This window comes from Canis lupus, chromosome X (assembly GCF_011100685.1).
Source record: "Canis lupus familiaris isolate Mischka breed German Shepherd chromosome X, alternate assembly UU_Cfam_GSD_1.0, whole genome shotgun sequence".
Taxonomy (NCBI): Eukaryota; Metazoa; Chordata; class Mammalia; order Carnivora; family Canidae; genus Canis; species Canis lupus.
Genome location: NC_049260.1, coordinates 62,172,472 through 62,193,014, shown reverse-complemented (window position 1 = coordinate 62,193,014; position 20,543 = coordinate 62,172,472). Strand labels below are relative to the sequence as shown.

The 20,543-nt window shown below is 35.0% G+C and overlaps 1 protein-coding gene across 4 annotated transcripts in view; it reads left to right on the top strand.

The window, feature by feature from the left end:
• Nucleotides 1-15,545, top strand: part of BRWD3 (bromodomain and WD repeat domain containing 3) — a 176,244-nt gene extending 160,699 nt beyond the window's left edge. For all 4 annotated transcript variants that reach the window (XM_038587783.1, XM_038587781.1, XM_038587782.1 and 1 more), the window contains one exon: nucleotides 9,222-15,545. In XM_038587783.1, the coding sequence (XP_038443711.1) occupies nucleotides 9,222-9,976 (755 nt within the window). In that variant the 3' untranslated portion in view covers nucleotides 9,977-15,545. The remainder of the gene's footprint in view (nucleotides 1-9,221) is intronic.
• The last annotated feature ends 4,998 nt before the right edge of the window (nucleotides 15,546-20,543 follow it).

The following is a 20,543-nucleotide window of genomic DNA, read 5'->3' as shown; positions in this document are numbered from 1 at the left end:
TCTTTAATCCATTTTGAATTTATTTTTATGTATGTTTTAAGGGAGTGACCCACTTTCACTCATTTGCATGTTGCTATCCAGTTTTCCCAACACCAGTTGTTGAGGACATTTTTTTCCCATTGGATATTCTTTCCTACTTTGTTAAAGATTTTTTTTTTAATTTATGATAGAGAGAGAGAGAGAGAGAGAGAGAGAGAGAGAGGCAGAGACATAGGCAGAGGGAGAAGCAGGCTCCATGCACTGGGAGCCTGATGTGGGATTCGATCCCGGGTCTCCAGGACTGCGCCCTGGGCCAAAGGCAGGCGCTAAACTGCTGTGCCACCCAGGGATCCCTACTTTGTTAAAGATTAATTGACTATATAGTTGTAGGATTATTTCTGGCTTTTGTATTCTGTTCCATTGTTCTATATGTCTTATTTTTGTGCCAATACCATACTATTTTGAGCACTAGAGCTTTGTAATGTACCTTGAAATCTCTAATTGCAAGGACTCCGGCATTGCTTTTTTTTTCTTTTTCAAGATTACTTTGGCTATTTGTGGTCTTTGTTGTTCTGTACAAATTTTAGGATTGTTTGTTCTAGTTCTGTAAAAATGACTGTTGGTATTTTGAGCTGGGATTACATTAAATTTGTAGACTGCTTTAGGTGATACAGACATTTTGACAATATTTGTTCTTCCGGTCCATGAGCATGGAATGTCTTTCCATTTCTTTGTGTCATCCTCAATTACTTTCATCAGTGTTTTGTAGTTTTCAGAGTTCAGATCTTTCACCTCTTTGGTTAGGTTTATTCCTAGGAGTCTTATTATTTTTGGTGTAATTGTAAATGGGATTTTTTTCTTAATTTCTCTTTCTGCTGCTTCATTATTGATATATAGAAATGAACCAGATTTCTGTACATTGAGGTTTTTCTCCTGTGACTTTACTAAATTTATCAGTTCCAGCAGGTTTTGTTTGTTTGCTTTTTTTGTTTTTTGGGCTATTCTTGGTGAAGTCTTTCAGGCTTTCTCATGTCATCAGAAAATATTGAAAGTTTTATTTCTTCCTTTCCTATTTGTTTTTTTTAATTATTTTTAATTTATTTATTCATGAGAGACACACAGAGAGAGAGAGAGAGTCAGAGACATAGGCAGAAGGAGAAGCAGGCTCCATGCAGGGAGCCCAATGTGGGACTCGATCCTGGTACTCCAGGATCATGCCCTGGGCCAAAGGCAGGCATTCAACTGCTGAGCTACCCAGTCCTTCCCTATTGGATGAATTTGTTTTCTGCTGTGTCTGATACTTCAAGTACTGTGTTGAATAAAAGTGGGGATAGTGGACATCCATTTATCAATGGGCAGTTGGGCTCTTTCTATAATTTGACTATTGTAAATAGTGCTGCAATAAATGTAAGAGTAAGAGTGAATGTATCCCTTTGAATTAATATCTTGGTATTCTTTGGGTAAATACCTAGTAGTGCAATGGCTAGATCATAGGATAGTTCTATTTTTTTAATTTTTTGAGGAACCTACATGTTGTTTTTTAGAGTAGCTGCACCAGTTTGCATTCCCACAAACAGTGTAAGAGGGTTCCTCTTACTCCACATCCTTGCCAACACCTGTTGTTTCTTGTGTTGTTGATTTTAGCCATTATGATAGGTGAGAAGTTATATCTCATTGAGGTTTTGATTTGCATTTTTCTGATGATTTGAGATGTTGAGTACTTTTTCATTATATGTACAGCAAACATTTATTTCCTCACAGTTCTGTAGATTCAAAGTCCAAGATCAAGGTGCCAGCAGGGTATCTGGTCAGAACTCTCTTCCTGGCTTGCTGATGGCTGCCAGATTGACTATATAATTGTAGGTTCATTTCCTGGTTCTCTCTTATGTTCTGTTAATCTGTGTGTCTATTTTTGTGCCAGTACCATACTTTTTTCGTCATTACAGCTTTGGAATGTAACTTGTATCCCAGAACTGTGATGCCTCCTGCTTTGCTTTTGTTTTTCAGGATTGCTTGGCCTATTCAGGGACTTTTGGGGTTCAGTAGAAATTTTAGTATTTTTTGTTCCAGCTCTGTGAAAAATATTGTTGATATTTTAATAGAGACTACATTAATGTCTAAATTGCTTTGGGTAATAGAGACATCTTAATAGTATTTGTTCTTCTGTCCCATGAGCATGGAATGCCTTTCCATTTCTTTGTGTCATCTTTAATTTCTTTCATCATGATGTATAGTTTTCACATCACAGGCCTTTCAACTATTTGATTAGATTTATACCTAAGTATCATAGTTAAGGTGCAATTATTAAAGGGATCATTTTCATAATTTTTCTGTTACTTCATTATTGGTGTAGAGAATTGCAAAAGATTTCCCTACATTGATTCTGTATCCTGCAATTACTGAATTTGTTTATCAGTTCTCACAGTTTTTTGGTGGAGTCTTTTGGGTTTAGTATCATGTCATCTGCAAATAGTGAAAGTTGTACTTCTTCCAGTAATATGTTAAATAGTCATAGTGAGAGTGGATGTCTTTGTCCTGTTCCTGACCGTAGAAGAAAAGCTCTCAGATTTTCCCCATTGTGGATATTAGTAACTGTGGGTTTTTCATATATTGTCTTTATTATGTTGAGGTATATTCCCTCTAAACCTACTTCATTGAGTGTTTTTATCATGAATAGATGCTGTACTTTGTTAAATACCATTTCTGCATAAATTTTGATAATCATATAGTTCTTATCCTTTCCTTTACTAATGTCATATATAACATTGATTGATTTGCAAATATTGAACCACTCTTGCAATCCAGGAATAAATCCCATTGATCATGGTGAATGATTGTGTTATTGTTGTATTTGGCTTGTTACTATTTTGTTGAGAATTTTTGCATCCATATTCATCAACAATATTGGCCTGTTGTTCTCTTTTTTGGTACAGTCTTCATCTGGTTACAGAATCGGGATAATGCTGGTATCATAGAATGTATTTGAAAGTTTTCTTTCCTTTTCTCTTTTTTGGAATAGATTGAGAAGAATAAGTATTAACTCTTCTCTAAATGTTTCATAGAAGTCCCATATGAAGCTATTTGGTCTTGGACTGTTGTTTGTTGGGAGATTTTTTATTACTGATTCAATTTCTTTGCTGGTTATTGTTCTGTTGAGGTTTTCTATTTCTTTTTGTTCAGTTTTGTAGTGTATATGTTTCTAGGAATTTATCCATTTCTTTCAGATTGTCCTATTTGTTGAACTATGGTTCTTCATAATGTTCTCATACAGTTGTATTTCTGTGGTGTTGGTTGTTATTTCTCCTCTCTAATTTGTGATTTTATTTGGGCCCTTTCTTCTTTCCTTTTGATAGGTCTGCCTACCAATTTTATCAATTTTATCAAAGACCAGCTACTGATCTCGTTGATCTTTTACATTATTTTCTTTGTTTCTTTTTTTTTCTTTGTTTCTATATCATCTAATTCTGTTCTAAACTTTAATATTTCCTTCCTTTTTCTGATTTTAAGCTTCATTTATTCTTTTTCTAATTCCTTTAGGTGTAAGATTAAGTTGTTTCTTTGAGATTTTGCTTGCCTCCTGAGGTAGGCTTTTACTCTTTTATACTTCCCTCTTAGGATTGCTTTCTGCTGTAACCCAGATGTTTTGCTTTTATGTTTTCATGTTCATTTATTTTCATTTTTTAAATTTCTTTTTAATTTCCTAGTTGACCCATTCATTGTTTAGTAGCATAGTACTTATCTTCCATGTATTTGTGGTCATTCCATATTTTGTTTGTGCTTGACTTCAAGTTTCATAGCAATGTATTCAGAAAAGGTACATGGATGATCTCAATATTTTTGTTGAGGTCTGATTTATGATGTAGGATGTGATCTATTCTGGAGAATGCTCCATCTGCACTTGAAAAGATTGTATATTCTACTGTTTTAAGATGAAATATTTTTAATATATTTGTTTAACTCCATCTGAATCAGTGTGGCACTCAAAGGCATTGTTTCCTTCTTGATTTTCTATTTACATGATTTGTCCATTGATATAAGTGAAGTGTTTATGTCCCCTACTATTATTGTGTTATTATTAATTTCCTTATGTTTGTTATTCATTGTTTTATATATTTGGGTAATCCCATGTTAGTGCATGAATATTTTCATTTGTTACTTCTTGTTATATTGTTCCTTTTATTATGATATAATAACCTTCTTCATTTCTTGTTACAGTCTTTGTTTTAAAATCTAGTTTATCTGATATAAGTATTGCTACCCTGCTTTTCTATTGACATGCATTTGTGTGATAAATGTTTCCCCATCCACTCACTTTCAATCTGCTGGTGTTTTTAGGTCTAAAATCGGTCTCTTATAGGCAGCATATAGATAGTTCTTGTTTTGTTTTCCATTCTGACAGCTTATGTCTTTTGATTGGAGTGCTTAGTCTGTTTACATTCAGAGTAATTATTGATAGATATGTATGTAGTACCCTTTTACTCCTTGTTTTGCCATTGTATCTTGAGGTTTTCTCTGTTCCTTTCTCGTCTTTGTCACTTTTGGTCCTTCCGTTCCATGCTAAGATTCCCCTTTAATATTTCTTGCAGGGCTGGTTTTGTGTCACATAGTCCTTTGTTTTTTGTTTTCTGAGAAACTCTTTATGTCTCCTATATTCTGAATGACAGCCTTGCTGGATAGAGTGTTCATTGCTGCAGATTTTTCCCATTCAGCAAGTTTAATATTTCATGCCATTCCCTGTTGACTTGCCATGTTTCTGTTGAGACATCTCCATCTAGCCTTATGGGTCTTCCCTTCTAAGTTAATGATTTCTTTTGTCTTGCTGCTTATAAGATTTTTATTTATCACTAGATTTTGCCAGTTTAATTACAATATGTCTGGGTGTTGGCCTGCTTTTGTTGATTTTACTGGGAGTTCTCTGTGCCTCCTGGGGCCTTTCCCAGATTAGGGAAGTTTTCTGTTATTTCTTAAAATAAATTTTCTTCCTCCTTTTCTCTCTTCTTCTTCTGGGACTCATATAATACAAATGTTTTTACATTTGATGGAATCACTACATCCCCTAAATTTATTCTTGTGTTATATAATTCTCTCTTTTTGTTCAGTTTCATTATTTTCCATTGTCTTCTGTATAACTAAATCAGTCCCTGCTTCTTTCAGCCTGCTTGTCATTGCATCAAGCATGTTCCAATCTCATTTACAGCATTCTTCATTTCTGTTTTTTATCTCTTTTATCTTTGTGGTGTCTACCTGATGTCTTCCATTTTTTTTGAAACCCAATGAATATCCATATAATTGTTGCTTTAAATTGTCCATCAGGCATGTTAATTTTGTCTGTTTTGCTTAGGTCTGTGGTTGTAACCTTATCTTGTTCTTTCATTTGGGATGATCTCCTATCCTCTGTCTTGGTATTTTGTTTTAAGTGTTCACCCTCTCCTATGTGTTAAGAAAGCCTTAAAAAAAAAAAAAAAAGAAAGCCTTGTTATGGTTCATGCTCCTGAAAGTAAAGGCTTTATGAAGAAATGGTCATATAGTTTTCAGTACCTGTCACTTCTGAGATTTCTGTCTGGTGTGTGCTACATATGCTATGCTGTTTTGTTTTGGCTGCTCTGTCCTTCAGGCCAGTTACCTGCAGAGGCTCTCCTTGCTTGCAGTGTATATAGTATTTGTTCCTTGGTCAGAATGTGATGAGTTTTAGTGTGTTCTAGTCTGCCTGTTAAATGAGATCTGATGCTATTTCCACTAAGGCTGATGCCCTATAGAACTCTTGTAGGGAAACATGGTTTGGGCAGGGGTTTCTGCTGGTCTTCTGGGGAAGGAGCCCACCACACTGGTACTGGGGCAAGCTTGACAGAGAAGGGCAGTCTCATTTGAAGTGAAGACCCTGTGAGGTCATTATATTGGGAGGGGAGCTTTTTTCTTAAATTTCAGTGTCGTTAACTTACAGTGTTAGACTAGTTTCAGGTGTACAATATAGTGATTCAACAAGCCTGTACATCACCGGGTGCTCATCATGACAAGTGTGCTCTTTAATCCTCATCACTGATTTCCCCCCATCCCCTCTGGTAACTATCAGTTTATACTCTATAATTAAAAGTCTGGTTTAAAAAAAAAGAGAAGGGCAGTCTCACCAGAAAGCTGGGGTGTGAGACTTGGTTGTAAGCATGTTAAGCAGCCAGTATAGGCACTGCAGTGCTTCCTGCAGCTGGCTCTGTGTCTATGCTGAGGGGCAGGGGAGAAAAATGGCACCAGTCAACCCCTGTTCCCTGAGCAGAATCTTCATGAATGCTACCTCTCAGGGAAGCACTCTGAGAAGAGCAAATAATCTCCCATCTGTGTGCCCTGAGCATTTTCTAGTTTACTGTTTCCAAGCTGTCTATCTCCAGGTTTGTTTTTGTTTTTGTTTTGTTTTTGTTTTTGTTTTTTGTCCACCTTTTCTCTAGGAGTAGCACAGTACCCTCTAGGCTCTATCCCAGATAATCCTGTTGATCTTTAAAACCCAGGCTTTAGGGATCCCTGGGTGGCGCAGCAGTTTGGCGCCTGCCTTTGGCCCAGGGCGCTATCCCGGAGACCCGGGATCGAATCCCACATCAGGCTCCTGGTGCATGGAGCCTGCTTCTCCCTCTGCCTGTGTCTCTGCCTCTCTCTCTCTCTCTCTCTGTGACTATCATAAATAAAAAATAAAAAAAAAAACAGGCTTTAGCGACATGGTGTGGACAGTGGTTTGTGCTGGTCTTCTGGGGGATAGGCCCACCCACCATGCTTAGTCTGAGGCAAGCTTGACTGAGAAGGGCAGTCCCACTAGAGTGCAAGGGTGTGGAGCTTGGTGTAATCAAGTTAATTAGCTAGTGTGAGAGCTACACTGCTTTGCACTGGTAGCTCTGGGTTTATGCTGAGGGGTACTGGAGGGATATGGCTCTGGCCAGCTCCTTTGTTTCTGGAGAGGCATCTCTATGAAAGCTGCTTCTCAAGGAAGCCCTCCTCCTGTGTGCCCCAGGTGTTGTTTAAAACACTGTTTCCATGCTCTGCCCCTAGGTTGTTTGCTTGCCATCTCTCTAGGCACAGAGCTGTGTCCTCAGGGCTCTGTCCCAGTCAAGCCTGCTAACCTTTGAAACTCTAGGCTTTACACCCCACTGATTACAAGAACTCATGAAAATCAGCCCCTCTCATTTTCCAAGTCAATGGCTTTAGGTAAATGTTCTTCTTGTGCATTCACCTATGCGCTCTACTCTCTTTTGCCCTTCTCTGTGACCACAGCTCCCTCCCCTCTACAGTACCCATAATCCAGTTCTGGGTACTTCTGCATTCTGCATACTTCCTACCTAGTTTAATGTGGCTTCTTCTCTCCCTTTAGTTGTGGGATTTGTTTTGTCAGTCTTCATGTTGATTTCTGGGGTATTTAGGATGATTTGATTGTTATCTAGTTGTGTCTGTGAGATGACATTAGCCTAGGGTCAGTCCTTTTAGTCCACCACCATCTTCCTCCAGAAAAGGAATCCAGTCTATAACACCTAGACTATTAAACTAATTTTGTCACTATGGTTACCATAGAACCCTAATCTTTGCTCCTTCCAAGCTTTTCAGTTCACTCTCCTTTTTTCCTCCTGCCTCATTAGCTGTTCCTTCTCAATTATCTATGCCAGTTCTTCTTTATCTTTAGATGTTGGAATATCCCAAGTCTCAGTCATCAGCCACATTCTCTTTCTTTATTCTCCCTCTCAATAAGCACCCTCTGTTCTCTTGATTCTAAATGTCATCTCTTGGGATCCCTGGGTGGCGCAGCAGTTTGGCGCCTGCCTTTGGCCCAGGGCGCGATCCTGGAGATCCGGGATCGAATCCCACGTCGGGCTCCCGGTGCATGGAGCTTGCTTCTCCCTCTGCCTGTGTCTCTGCCTCTGTGTGTGTGTGTGTGTGTGTGTGTGTGTGTGTGTGTGTGACTATCATAAATAAATAAAAAATAAATAAATAAAATAAAAAAATATATGTCATCTCTTACTGAAATCTTCCAAAATTATATCTCCATTTCTATATGAGTCTCCCCTGACCTCTAGACAAGTACATCTACCTGCTTTGTTTTCTTTTTGTTGTTGTTTTTATTTGGAACTCTAGTATATTTAAACTGGAATTTTGATATTTTTTCTACCAGACTGCCTAAACCTATTCCTCTTTCAGTGTTCTCCAACTTAGCAAAATATCTCTACCATTCAAACAATTTCTAGGTCATAAGACCCTGGAGTTGATCTTCATTCGTACCTAACACTTGACACCCAATCCATCAGCATTTCCTGTCAGTTCAAACTTTAAAAATAAAAGGTTGGTCCCGATGGCTCCTCTAGAAGGAAAATCTCCAAATCTAATCACTTCTTATCACTTCTATTGGTACATCCCTTATCATGTCTTACCTAGACTATTGCAATGGTGTCCCAACTGGACTTTGCTTTTAATCTCTTCTGTAATTCCTTCCATCTAGAAGAACTATGGTGCTCTTTTAAAAGTATAAATAAGTTCCTTTCATTCTCTTGTTCTAAAACCTTTCATCATTGCCAGTTATCTCCCCCTACCCTGTTTTTTCTTCCATTCTAGTTATACTTGGGTTTCTGTTTCCTCCAGTGGAATGTTCTTTTCCCAGATCTCACTTCATTCAGTTTTCTTCTCAGATAGTACCTCTACATGAATCTTTCTTATCTAAAATACCCAGCATATATAGACTTGAAAATTTTATTTATTATTTTTTGTATTTTATTATTTTTTTAAATTTTCTTCATTGTGTATCAAGCTTTCCAGACTAAAATATAAATTCAAAGAGCAAGGACTTTGTCTCATTATTGCTCTATTTCAAACTTCTAACAATATAGTAGGTAATTATTTGTTACCTACTGCTTATAACCTAAAAATTATTTTTACCTACTGGTAAATATTTGTTCATTGAATGAATGGAATTATTCTGACACATGTTCCTACATGATTCTTTATATAGTTTAAGCCCTTGAAATTTCTGCCCAGCTTCCTAACTACCCTTCATCCTTCTCCCTGCCCCATGCAAAAAACACAATCAGACACAACCCAAAACGTTAGTGTCTTCCATTTATAATAGATTTAAATTTATACTCCAATACTTTCCATGGCATTACCCCGTCTATCTTTGGGTGCTTAAGTATTTTTTGATAGAATTCTTATTTTACTTTTGAAGTTAAATAACCATCTTCAGTGTCGAAGTTTAACTTTAAAAATTATTCATCTTGATTTAGATCACTCCCTTGATGGACCCCTTACAAATGGTGATGGCAGAGAGCCTCGGACAGGAATCAAAAGAAAACTACTTAGTGCATCAGAAGAAGATGAAAGCATTGGAAGAGAAGAGAAAGAGAAAAAAGAAACAAAAGAGAAATCACATTTATCCTCCTCAGAGAGTGGAGAGTTAGGATCCAGTTTAAGTTCTGAAAGTACCTGTGGTTCTGATTCTGATTCCGAATCAACTTCCAGAACAGATCAAGATTACGTAGATGGAGACCATGACTATAGCAAATTCATACAAACCAGGCCTAAAAGAAAACTCAGAAAGCAATATGCCAATGGAAAAAGAAACTGGAAGACAAGAGGCACAGGAGGAAGGGGCAGATGGGGCAGATGGGGTAGATGGAGTAGAGGAGGCCGAGGAAGAGGAGGCAGGGGACGAGGAGGTCGAGGAAGAGGTGCAGCTGCCACTAGAGGGAGAGGGAGAGGGAGAGGAGGAAGAGGTACTTCTAGAGGAGCCACCAGAGCCAAACGTGCACGTATTGCAGATGATGAATTTGATACCATGTTTTCAGGACGTTTTAGTAGACTGCCTCGAATTAAAACAAGAAACCAAGGCAGGAGGACTGTTTTATATAATGATGATTCTGATAATGACAATTTTGTGTCCACTGAAGATCCTCTGAATCTTGGTACATCCAGATCAGGCAGAGTGCGTAAAATGACAGAAAAAGCCAGGGTTAGCCATCTCATGGGATGGAATTATTAACAGTTAATAAATTTAAAATAATTTTAAAAATTCAATGGCCTTCTACTGCAGGGAATTTACTAGGAAATCTACAAAGCAAGTTGTGTGGGGACTTCTGTTTCCTTTCACATTGGTGCTTTTCCATTATGCCAGTATACATTTGTTTCAAGACTTTTGATCTCCACACTTCATTTGTTCAAACAAGCCTTACTCATTAGGCCTTAAATTAAAAAAAAAATCTGCCCACATATAGACACACACACAACACATCACAAACACACTACAGATTTACTACATTAAAGGAGCATTCAGCTTCTTAAGAGTAGCATGACATTTTTATCTCAATTGAATATCCCTCTTTTGCTTTTGTATCACAGAAGTATAGCACCTTCTTACAGAGTTTTATATAGTTTGTTTTTGCCATTTTGATTCTTATACCCAGTAATAATAACTTTTGCACAATACACCAATCCTATAGGCAGCTATTAAATGTTTACAGTTTCTATATTGTAAGAACGATCTGGATTATTTTACTCTTCCCAGGCCAAACTTTATTGAATTGTACTGAACTGAAGTATATATTTATACTACAGTTTTTTGGGGGTGGGGGGGATCTTGATATGCTTTTCGTTGATTTGCTTAATTCATGTTAAAGGTGAGAAAGGGTTGGTGCCTTGTAAATATGTAGCAAATCTTTGTGGTGTGTTCTGATGTTTGCATTAATTTTATTAAAAAAGAATATTTGAGGTATCAATCTAGACAAGGTGCCAAATGCAAAAGTTTCTTGCATCCATTTTCTTTTTCCTATTATATTTTATTGCATTAATAGAACTTGTGTAGTTTAAAGAATAACTTAAACATTTGAAAAAATCCTCATCCACAAAGAATAACTTCTTTGAATAGTAGCTCAGCTACCTCTATTGACTACAACTACTGGAAACGTTAAGGAAAATAGATGCTGTTATTCATTACTGACTAAGAAAAAATAGAACAAGCTTAGTAGGAATGAATACTCATAAGCGGAGAGGTTGTTAATAATTGTATTGGCCCTCAAATTAATAGTTGTAATTAACAAACTTTCATAAGTGTAGTATGCTGTATCTTAGGCTTTTCTTAGAACATACTTGTGTAAGTAGACTTGGTCTACTGCTTATGTATCTCTGCTACCACCTGCTATTTACAGCTGTGAGTGATTGGTTTTCATTTGAATTTTAAAATGTAACAAAGCAGCTAGTTTGAATTGGAATGTTTTGGCTAGCAAATATTTTGAGGCAACTTTAATAGATTTTTGCTCATACCATTCCAAAGGGCTCTTCTGTCATAATATTTAAGAAAAGAACCTAATTGAGTCATTATTTTATAGATTTAAAAAAAATCTTTAAGATCCTTATGGTCTTGTTTACAGCAGTAGAGTGCACATGATTCCGTAAATGAGCTTGAGTTCCAAGATCAATTTTACTCCTCAAATTTGAGAAATTGCAAATTCACTAATTTATTAAGGTGAGTGGGATAATATTGATCTCTGTTATTGTAACAGCAGATTTGTTGCACTTAGATCAGACTTTGGGGATAAAAGAAACTAATTAATGTATGCCTAGTAATCCCAAGATATTCTGAAGCTGATGTGTTTGTTTCATGTTTCCAATCATTTTATGCATCTGAAAATCCTTAAGTACAAAGGAAGGAGTACACACATAACTTTGCTCTTTTGTTTGGGTCAGGTGGGGGTTGTTCCTGTACTTACAACTTTAAGCAATTTTCACTTGCAGTAGAAATGATGTTCAGGCTTTAAGGAGATATTGTTGTGAATTCTTAATGGCACTAACTTCTATTACTGAACAGTAGATCAAGCTGATTTTTTGTTGTTGTAGTATTCTTGTTGTTGTTTTCACTAAACCAAAACTACTGCTGGATAAACTCAGCTGACACTTTTAACCATACTATAGTTTCAAAAACATTCACATTTAAAAATCTGCATTTGATTTTTGCTAAAATATGCTATTTTAATTATTCATCTCATGGGCATTTTGACTAAATTTGTGCCTGTGTTTTCCTAGACTCAATAATACTTTGACTTACCCTAATCAAAGTGATAGTTACTTAAATTCATGGATATACCTAAATGTGTATTATGTGTATCATTTTGGTGTGAAATTTTTTGTTGACATTCTTCTATGAAGAGCTGACCCCTTCAAATGTAGAAGAATTACTATTTGTGTGGTTTTAGCTATCTCAAGCTTTATTTATAATTTATTTTGAAAAATAAAAATGCCACATTAATCTCCCATATATCAAGATTTTCTAGGTTTAGATAATTAGAATAATAAGGCTGAAGACATTTTTAAGCACATTTTATATGTAGTGAAATACTGTGAAAATACTAGTGAACAGCATTTTGCTATAATGTTGATTTCAGTTACTAGAATTTAAAAGTCACCAGGGTATGTTAGATGAGCATATTTACCATTTATTATAAAATAAACAGATTATTTTCTGTTTGCATGCAAATTATTTTAATAAGTTTGAAAATAAAAGTTTGGAAGATAGTATTTTTACTTTTATATCTGAATACTCCCCACCCCCCAGTTTATACTTTGCTTTTTTGTAACACTGCCTCCTGTGAATGTGTTGTAATTTGTATCACATTGAATATTGTACACTTTAATTTTTTAGAGTACCTTTAAACCTAAATAATATCAGGTTCAGGCATAGCAAAGCAAATAGGAAATGAGCCGAAAATTTTAAAGAAAAGTTTAAATCTTAAATCAATTCCTAAAAATAAAACACATTTAGGTCCATGAGAACATACACATGTATAAACCTTATCCTATGCTGGATATTAATAGTCACTGAACTAAAATATTTTTCATGAATGCTAATAATCTTTTAATTCCCAGCTTTAAGATCTTAGCATGTGTATCTGTTTATGAAAACAGAATTTTAGGTTCTGTATCTTGCCATGTGTATCTCTTTCAGCAATAGGATGCTTTCCAAAATATTCACTAGCCTATCAGCCTAATGACTACATTTGTGTGTGTGTGTGTGTGTGTGTGTGTGTGTGTGTGTGTGTGTGGATTTTTTCCAACTAGACACACTATCTCGGACATTAAAAAAATAATATTTTGTATGGAAGACAGCTGTATTCACAGTCTACCAATTCTTTCCCTCTGTTTAAAGCGCTTAGCCTATATATATATACTCCTTGATCATTCATTTCATTATGCCTTCTAGATAGATAAACTAGGTTTTTATCATGTATTGTGTCCCTCTATTTGTTTTATTTATCCTTCCTTCACTTTCTGTTTCCCAGAGATCAGGCCTATGCTAGAATTCTTCATATAGCACTTTGTTTCACCCAGAGGCTAAGAAATTGAGTAAAATTCAGAAATCTCATTCTGCACAACTGTGTGCTCAGATATCTAACTCAACCTTCTAATACTTTGAAGTAAATGTGAGTGATTTATTATTTTGTGGGTTTGTTTTTTTTTCTGTAATCCTATAGGTTGTCATCAGACAATAACAGAGTGATTGAAAAGAAAAATGTGAATGCCACTTCTTAGTTTTTGATAAAAACTTTTTTGAGCATTTTTCAAAATTTGTACGTTTGTGATAGTGATAAACACCTTAATTACTTGCTTATATATCTCGGGATTTGTTTTATGCACATTTGCCAACTGGTACTTATCTTTAAAGTTGGAATTTTCACATCCACAAAAAACAAATATGCTGTATAATTTTCAGTTTACTTTGATATACAGCCTTTTAAATGATTAGTAACATTTTGAGTTCCAAAATAAAAATAGTCCAGTTATGAGGGAGAGAATGGAACTTTTGACATTTAAAATTCACTGTTTTAAATGTTAACCCCATCCCCAGCATTTTTGTGCTACATGAGGCTTTATGAAGGTTTTATTGAAAATAGAATAAGATCACTTTTAAGGCTTGTTTTAAAAATTAGTGTGAAAATATTTTCATGCTTTTTGATTTTCATCTCTTAGTAAATTTCTTTACTAAGGTTTAATTATGAAGTTTACCAAGTTTTATTTAAATTCTTATATAATTTTTTTCATGGTGCTGTATTTTGTGAAATAAGAATTGCCTTCAAGTTTCTAGCCATTTATTTTTTATACAGCCTTATTCTTGATTATTTTCTTTTCAATCATTCCTCTCCTGCTTACTTTTATCCTCACATCTCTTTCTGCAATGCAGACTGTACCTAATTTAGCACACTTCAACAAGACTGGCAATTTATGATCTACTGATGGGAGAAGTACAGTAGTAAGGCCCTGCAGTTTAGAGTTAAGGTGTGTTTATTTATCTGTATGCCCATTTGTTATTCTTATACCTATCTTAATTAAACCTATAATATGAGATTTTGACATATAAAAGCATGATAAGTATTTTCTAAAAAATAAAACTGTTGATACATATAATCACCATTGGTAATTGACTTTTAAAATCACATAAAAAGTATTTAGAAACCCAGTTGGGAAATGTGTTTTTACATATGTCACCAGATACACATTAGGCAGTACTAGAAATGTTAATTATTTAAACGATACTGTGGTGATGGCAATCAGTAATTTATTTCTTTGTCCTGTAACTTACCATCTTTGTCTTTTGTAATCCCTTATAAAGTATTAACAAAACTGTACTTTATGTTTGTTCTTAGTATCCATAAAATTTTAAGATGGAAAGTCATTGAGTTAATAGTTGATGTGATGTGGTATATGGACAAAATGTCCATTAAACTAAAATTCAGTAAAGAAAGGTAAACTAACTGGCTTGGTTTATGAAAGATGTTTTGTTTGGCAGTTACCAGTCATTTTAAGCAATTATCTTCAAAGACAAAAAAACTGGATTAATTTGTTGCCATTCTTTATGGGATGTTTACAATAAAATTCCAAGTTGTTTGGAATCATTTGCACTCTTGCTGCTTTATGCTTTAACTCAGGTACTGAAGATAAATTAAGAAGAAAGAAGAAGTTTCCTTTCCATTTTTCAGCTTCAAAGATTTTAACATGTAACTCTTGGGTCTTTTCTTTCTTGTTTCATTGTCATTTAATATGTTACTACTATTTTTTTACTGGAAAAACTAGGGTACTTATCAAAAAATTAAGTTTTTTTTCCTTAGTCATTGCAGATATTCTTTGGGCCACTTTTAGGTAATAAAGTTTAACATTTTAGATGTGGCCTACTTGGTGCATTAAATAACAGCATGCAGAGCTTCAGTCAATATTTTGTTTAGAAATGATTAGATTTCTATTGTCTTTATGGATTATAAGTTTTAACAACTAAGCTGTAAATCCGTAACATTTTTACTCATAGTAACATTCCCCACAGAGGCTTAACTATATTATAAATGTATATGGAGGAAGGAGAGAAGTAAAATGAGATGTAACTTTTGATCCAGGAATTGAAAGCCTTAACAGGAACATTTATTTGATTTACAATTGGGAATTTTCTTCCCAGTGGCAAGAACTTCACTTGGTTCAAGGTAAGTAAGCTGGCCGAAGAATGGACTGCATGTTTTATACATATATTGTCTGTATTATGTATTTAGAATAAAAAAGATATTTAGAATAAAAAATATCATTTTTGCCTTTTTATGTGGTATCCTATGGCTATGAAAGGAGCCCAAATTTTCACATTTGGAAAGTGAGGTAAAGATATATTGCTATTTTTGTTTAGTTGTTTGGTTAAAGATAGCGCTATTAAAGGTACAAAAGTGCACATTAAAAAATTCTTTATTAGCAGGCTTTGATGCTTTCTGACTTGACCCTCTAGGTTTTTTTTTTAATAAAGAAGTTTTATAACAAAATGTTATAACAATATTCAGAAGAAGATCCATTGTTTCCTTAGTTGACAAGGTCAAGAACAAAGTACTCTCTACTCTTTTTCTCAGTTATATGTCCCTGACAATTTAAAGTTAACTGCCAAAAATACACAAAATAAAGTGAAGTGGATATATATTAAGCCTGTGAGTTAGTTTTCTTGGAATATTTAATCCCACACACTTATGTTTGCTATCTCAGATCCTTTATATTACTACTTAAAGGATCTTTTATGCTACTCATTGCTGGAAACCCAAATATACCATTAAATAAAATAAACTTTTTATGGTACTGATATTTTCCAAAAGTTTTGAAGAAACATTGTTTTCTTTTTCTTTGCTTTCCTTGCAACTTTAGAATGTTTTCCTTTGCTGGCTATGGCAGTTGCTTTAATAACAATACCTCTCATCTTGAGATTATAAACATCTAATAATTTTACTAAGTTATTGATTATTAATACTGATATTGGAGAACTTTTAAAAAACATTATCAAAAGCTATTATCCTTTCATTAGTGCATAAATTTTGAATTGTTAACTTTCCTGCTCAGCATCTTTATGATTCTCTTCAGAGAATACATTTTGTAGTAAATATATGAAGAAATCAAAACATTTCAGATTGCTTGATTTAGATTACTAATATTACTTAGTGTAACTTATTTTTAGAGGTGTTTTGTAGTTTATTTTTGTCACGTTAAATTCTAAGTAGAATTTATATAGCAACATGTTAATTTATATTTGGAATTTTGCACAGGAAACTAATTAAAGACATTAAACCTGTCTTTTTTTACTCTATTTTAAATTCAATTAACATATTATTATTAGTTTTAGAGGTAGAGTTCAATGATCCATCAGTTTCATATAACAACCAGTACTTATTACATCATGCGTCCTCCTTAATGTCCATAACCCAATTATCCCATTCCCCCACACACTTCCCCTTCAGAAACCCTTACTTTGTTATGATTAAGAGTCTCATAGAGTTTGTCTCCCTCTCTGTTTTTATCTTGTTTTAGTTTTCCCTCCCTCACCCTATGGTCCTATGTTTTTTTTTTTTTCTTAAATTGCACCTATGAGTGAAGTCATATAATTGTCTTTATCTGATTGACTTATTACACTTAACACAATACCCTCTAGTGTCATCCACATCATTACAAATTGCAAGATTTCATTCTTTTTGATTTCTGAGTAATATTCCATTGTATATATACCACATCTACTGTATCCATTCATCTGTTGACGGACATCTGGGCTCTTTCCATGCTTTGGCCATTGTATATATTGCTGCCATAAACATTGAGATACAGGTGCCCCTTCAGATCGCCACATTTGTATCTTTGGTTAAATACCTAGTAGTGCAATTACTGGGTCATAGGGTAGCTCTATTCTTAACTTTTTGAGGAACTGCCACACTGTTGTCCAGAGTGACTATACCAGCTTACATTCCCACCAACAGTGTAAGAGGTCTCCCCTTTCTCCACATCCTCAAAAACATCTGTTGTTTCCTGTCCTGTTAATTTTAGCCATTCTGACTCCTGTGAGGCAGTATCTCATTGCAGTTTTGATTTGTATTCCCTGACGGCAAGTGGTATGGAGCATTTTTTCATATGCTTGTTGCTCTTTTGTAAGTCTTCTTTGGAGAAATCTCTGTTCATGTCTTCTGCCCATTTCTTTTTTTTTTTTTCCATTTCTTGATTGGATTATTTATTCTTTGAGTTTGATAAGTTCTTTTTAGACTTTTGGATACAAGCCCTTTATCTGATATGTCATTTGTGAATATCTTCTCCCATTCTGTAGGTTGCCTCTTGGTTTTGTTGACTGCTTCCTTTGCTGTGCAGAAGATTTTTATCTTGAGGAAGTCCCAATGGTTCATTTTTGCCTTTGTTTTCCTTTCCTTTGGAGACATGTCTAGCAAGAAGGTGCTGTAGCCAAGGTCAAAGAGATTGCTGCCTGTATTCCTGTCTCAACTTCAGTCTTTCATCCATTTTGAGTTTATCCTTGTGTATGGTGTAAGAAAATGGTCCAGTTTCATTCTTCTGCATGTGGCTGTCCAATTTTCCCAACACCATTTATGGAGGAGGCTGTCTTTTTTCCATTGGATATTCTTTCCTGCTTTGTCAAAGATTAGTTGACCATGGAGTTGAGGGCCCAATTTCTGGGTTCCCTGTCGTGTTCCATTGATTGATAAGTCTGTTTTTGTGCCAGTACCATGCTGTATTGATGATTGCAGCTTTGTAATATAGCTTGAAGTCTGGAATTGTGATGCCATCAGCTTTGGTTTACTTTTTCAACATTGCTTTTGCTATTTAGGGTCTTTTTTGGTTCTATACAAATTTTAGGATTATTTGTTCCAGCTCTGTGAAAAATGTTGGTGGTATTTTGATAGAGATTCCATTGAATGTATAGATTGCTCTAGGTGACATAGACATTTTAACAATATTTGTTCCAATCCGATGAACATGTAACATTTTTTAATTTCTTTGTGTCTTCCTCAATTGTTTTCATGCGTGATCTCCAGTTTTTAGAGTACAGATCCTTTGTCTCTTGGGTTCGGTTTATTCCTAGGTATCTGACGTTTTTGGTGAAATTGTAAATGAGATTGACTCCTTAATTTCTCTTTCCTCTGTCTCATTGTTAGTGTATAGAAATGTAACTAATTTCTGTGGCATTGATTTTATATCCTGCCACATTGCTAATTCCTCTATGAGTTCTAACAATTTTGGAGTTGAGTTTTTGGGTTTTCCATATAGAGTATCATTTCTTCTGCAAAGAGTGAGAGTTTGACTTATTTGCCGATTTGAATGCCTTTTATTTCTTTTTGTTGTCTGATTGCTGAGGCTAGGACTTCTGGTACTTTGTTGAACAGCAATGCTGAGATTTGCATCCCTGTCATGTTCCTGACCATAGGGGAAAGTGCTCAGTTTTTCCACACTGAGATAATTTGCTGTGGGCTTTTCATATATGCCTTTATGATATTGAATTATGTTCCCTCTATCTTTACCTTGTGAAGTGTTCTAATCAAGAAAGGATGCTGTACTTTGTCAAATGCTTTTTCTGCATCTATTGAGAGGATCATATGCTTCTTGTTTTCTTTTATTAATGTATTGTATCACATTGATTGATATATAAAAATTGGACCACCCTTGCAATGCAGGAATAAATCCCACTTAGTCATGGTGAATAATACTTGTAATGTACTATTGGATCCTATTGGCTAGTATCCTGGGGAGAATTTTGGTATTAATGTTCATCAGAGATATTGGTCTGCAATTCTTTTTGCTGGGGGTCTTTGGTTTTGAGATCAAGGTAATACTGGCCTTATAGAATAAGTTTGGAAATTTTCCTTCCATTTCTGCTTTTTTGAAACTGCTCAAGAATAGGTATTAATGCTTCTTTAAATAGTTGGTAGAATCTCCCTGGGAAGCCATCTGGCCCTTGACTCCTGTTTGTTAGGAGATTTTTTTTATCAGCAATTTATTTGCTGGTTATGGGTCAGTTCAGGTTTTCTATTTCTTCCTGTTTCTTCAGTTCTAGTAGTTGATAAGTTTCCAGGAGTGCATCCATTTCTTCCAGATTGCCTAATTTGTTGGCATATACTTGCTCCTAATACATTCTTAAATTGTTTGTATTTCATTAGTATTGCTTGTTATCTCTCCTCTTTCACTTATTATTTTATTAACTTGGGTCCTTTCTCTTTTCTGTTTGATAAGTCTGACTAGGGGTTTATCTATCTTATTAATTCTTTCAAAGAATCAGCTCCTAGTCTCATTGATCTGTTCTACTGTTTTTCTGGTTTGTATTTCATTGATTTCTGCTCAAATCATTATTTCTCTTTTCCTCTTTGGTTTCGGCATTGTTTGCTGTTCTTTCTCCAGCAACTTTAGGTATAAGGTTAGGTTGTGTGTTTGAGAACTTTGCAGCATCCCAAAAGTTTTGAACACTTTTGTTTTAATTTTCATCTGTTTCCATGAATTTTTTAAATTCTTATTCAGTTTGCTGTTTGACTCAATCTTTAGTAGGATGCTCTTTAACCTCCATGTATTTGAGTTTTTTCCAAATACTCTCTTGTGATTGAATTCAAGGTTCAAAAGCATTGTAATCTGAAAATATGCAGGGAATAATCCCAATCTTTTGGTACTGGTAGAAACCTGATTTGTGACCCAGTATGTGATCTATTCTGGAGAATGATCCATGTGCACTAGAGAAGAATGTGTATTCTGCTGCTTTAGGATGGAATGCTCTGATTATGTCTCTGAAGTCCATATGATCCAGTGTGTCATTCAGAGCCTTTGTTTCCTTGTTGATCTTCTGCTTAGATTATCTATCCCTGCTTACATTATCTATCCATTGCAGTGAGTGCAGTGTTAAAGTCCCTTACTATTTTTGTATTATTTTCCATGTGTTACTTTAATTTTGTTATTAATTGATTTATATAATTGGCTGCTCCCTTGTTAGGGGCATAAATATTTACAATTGTTAGATCTTGTATAGACCCTTTAGTCATGATATACTGTCCTTCCTTATCTTATTATAGTCTTTGGTTTAAAATCTAATTTGTCTGATGTAAGGATTGTTACCCCCACTTTCTTTTGATGTCTATTAGCATGATACATTGTTTTCCACCCACTCACTTTCAATCTGGAGGTGTCTTTGGGTCAAAAATTAGTCTTTTGTAGTCAGCATATTGATGTGTCTAGGCTCACTGGAGGGAGGAAGATGGTGGAGAAGGTGGCCTTAGTTTTGTCTGGTCCCTGGA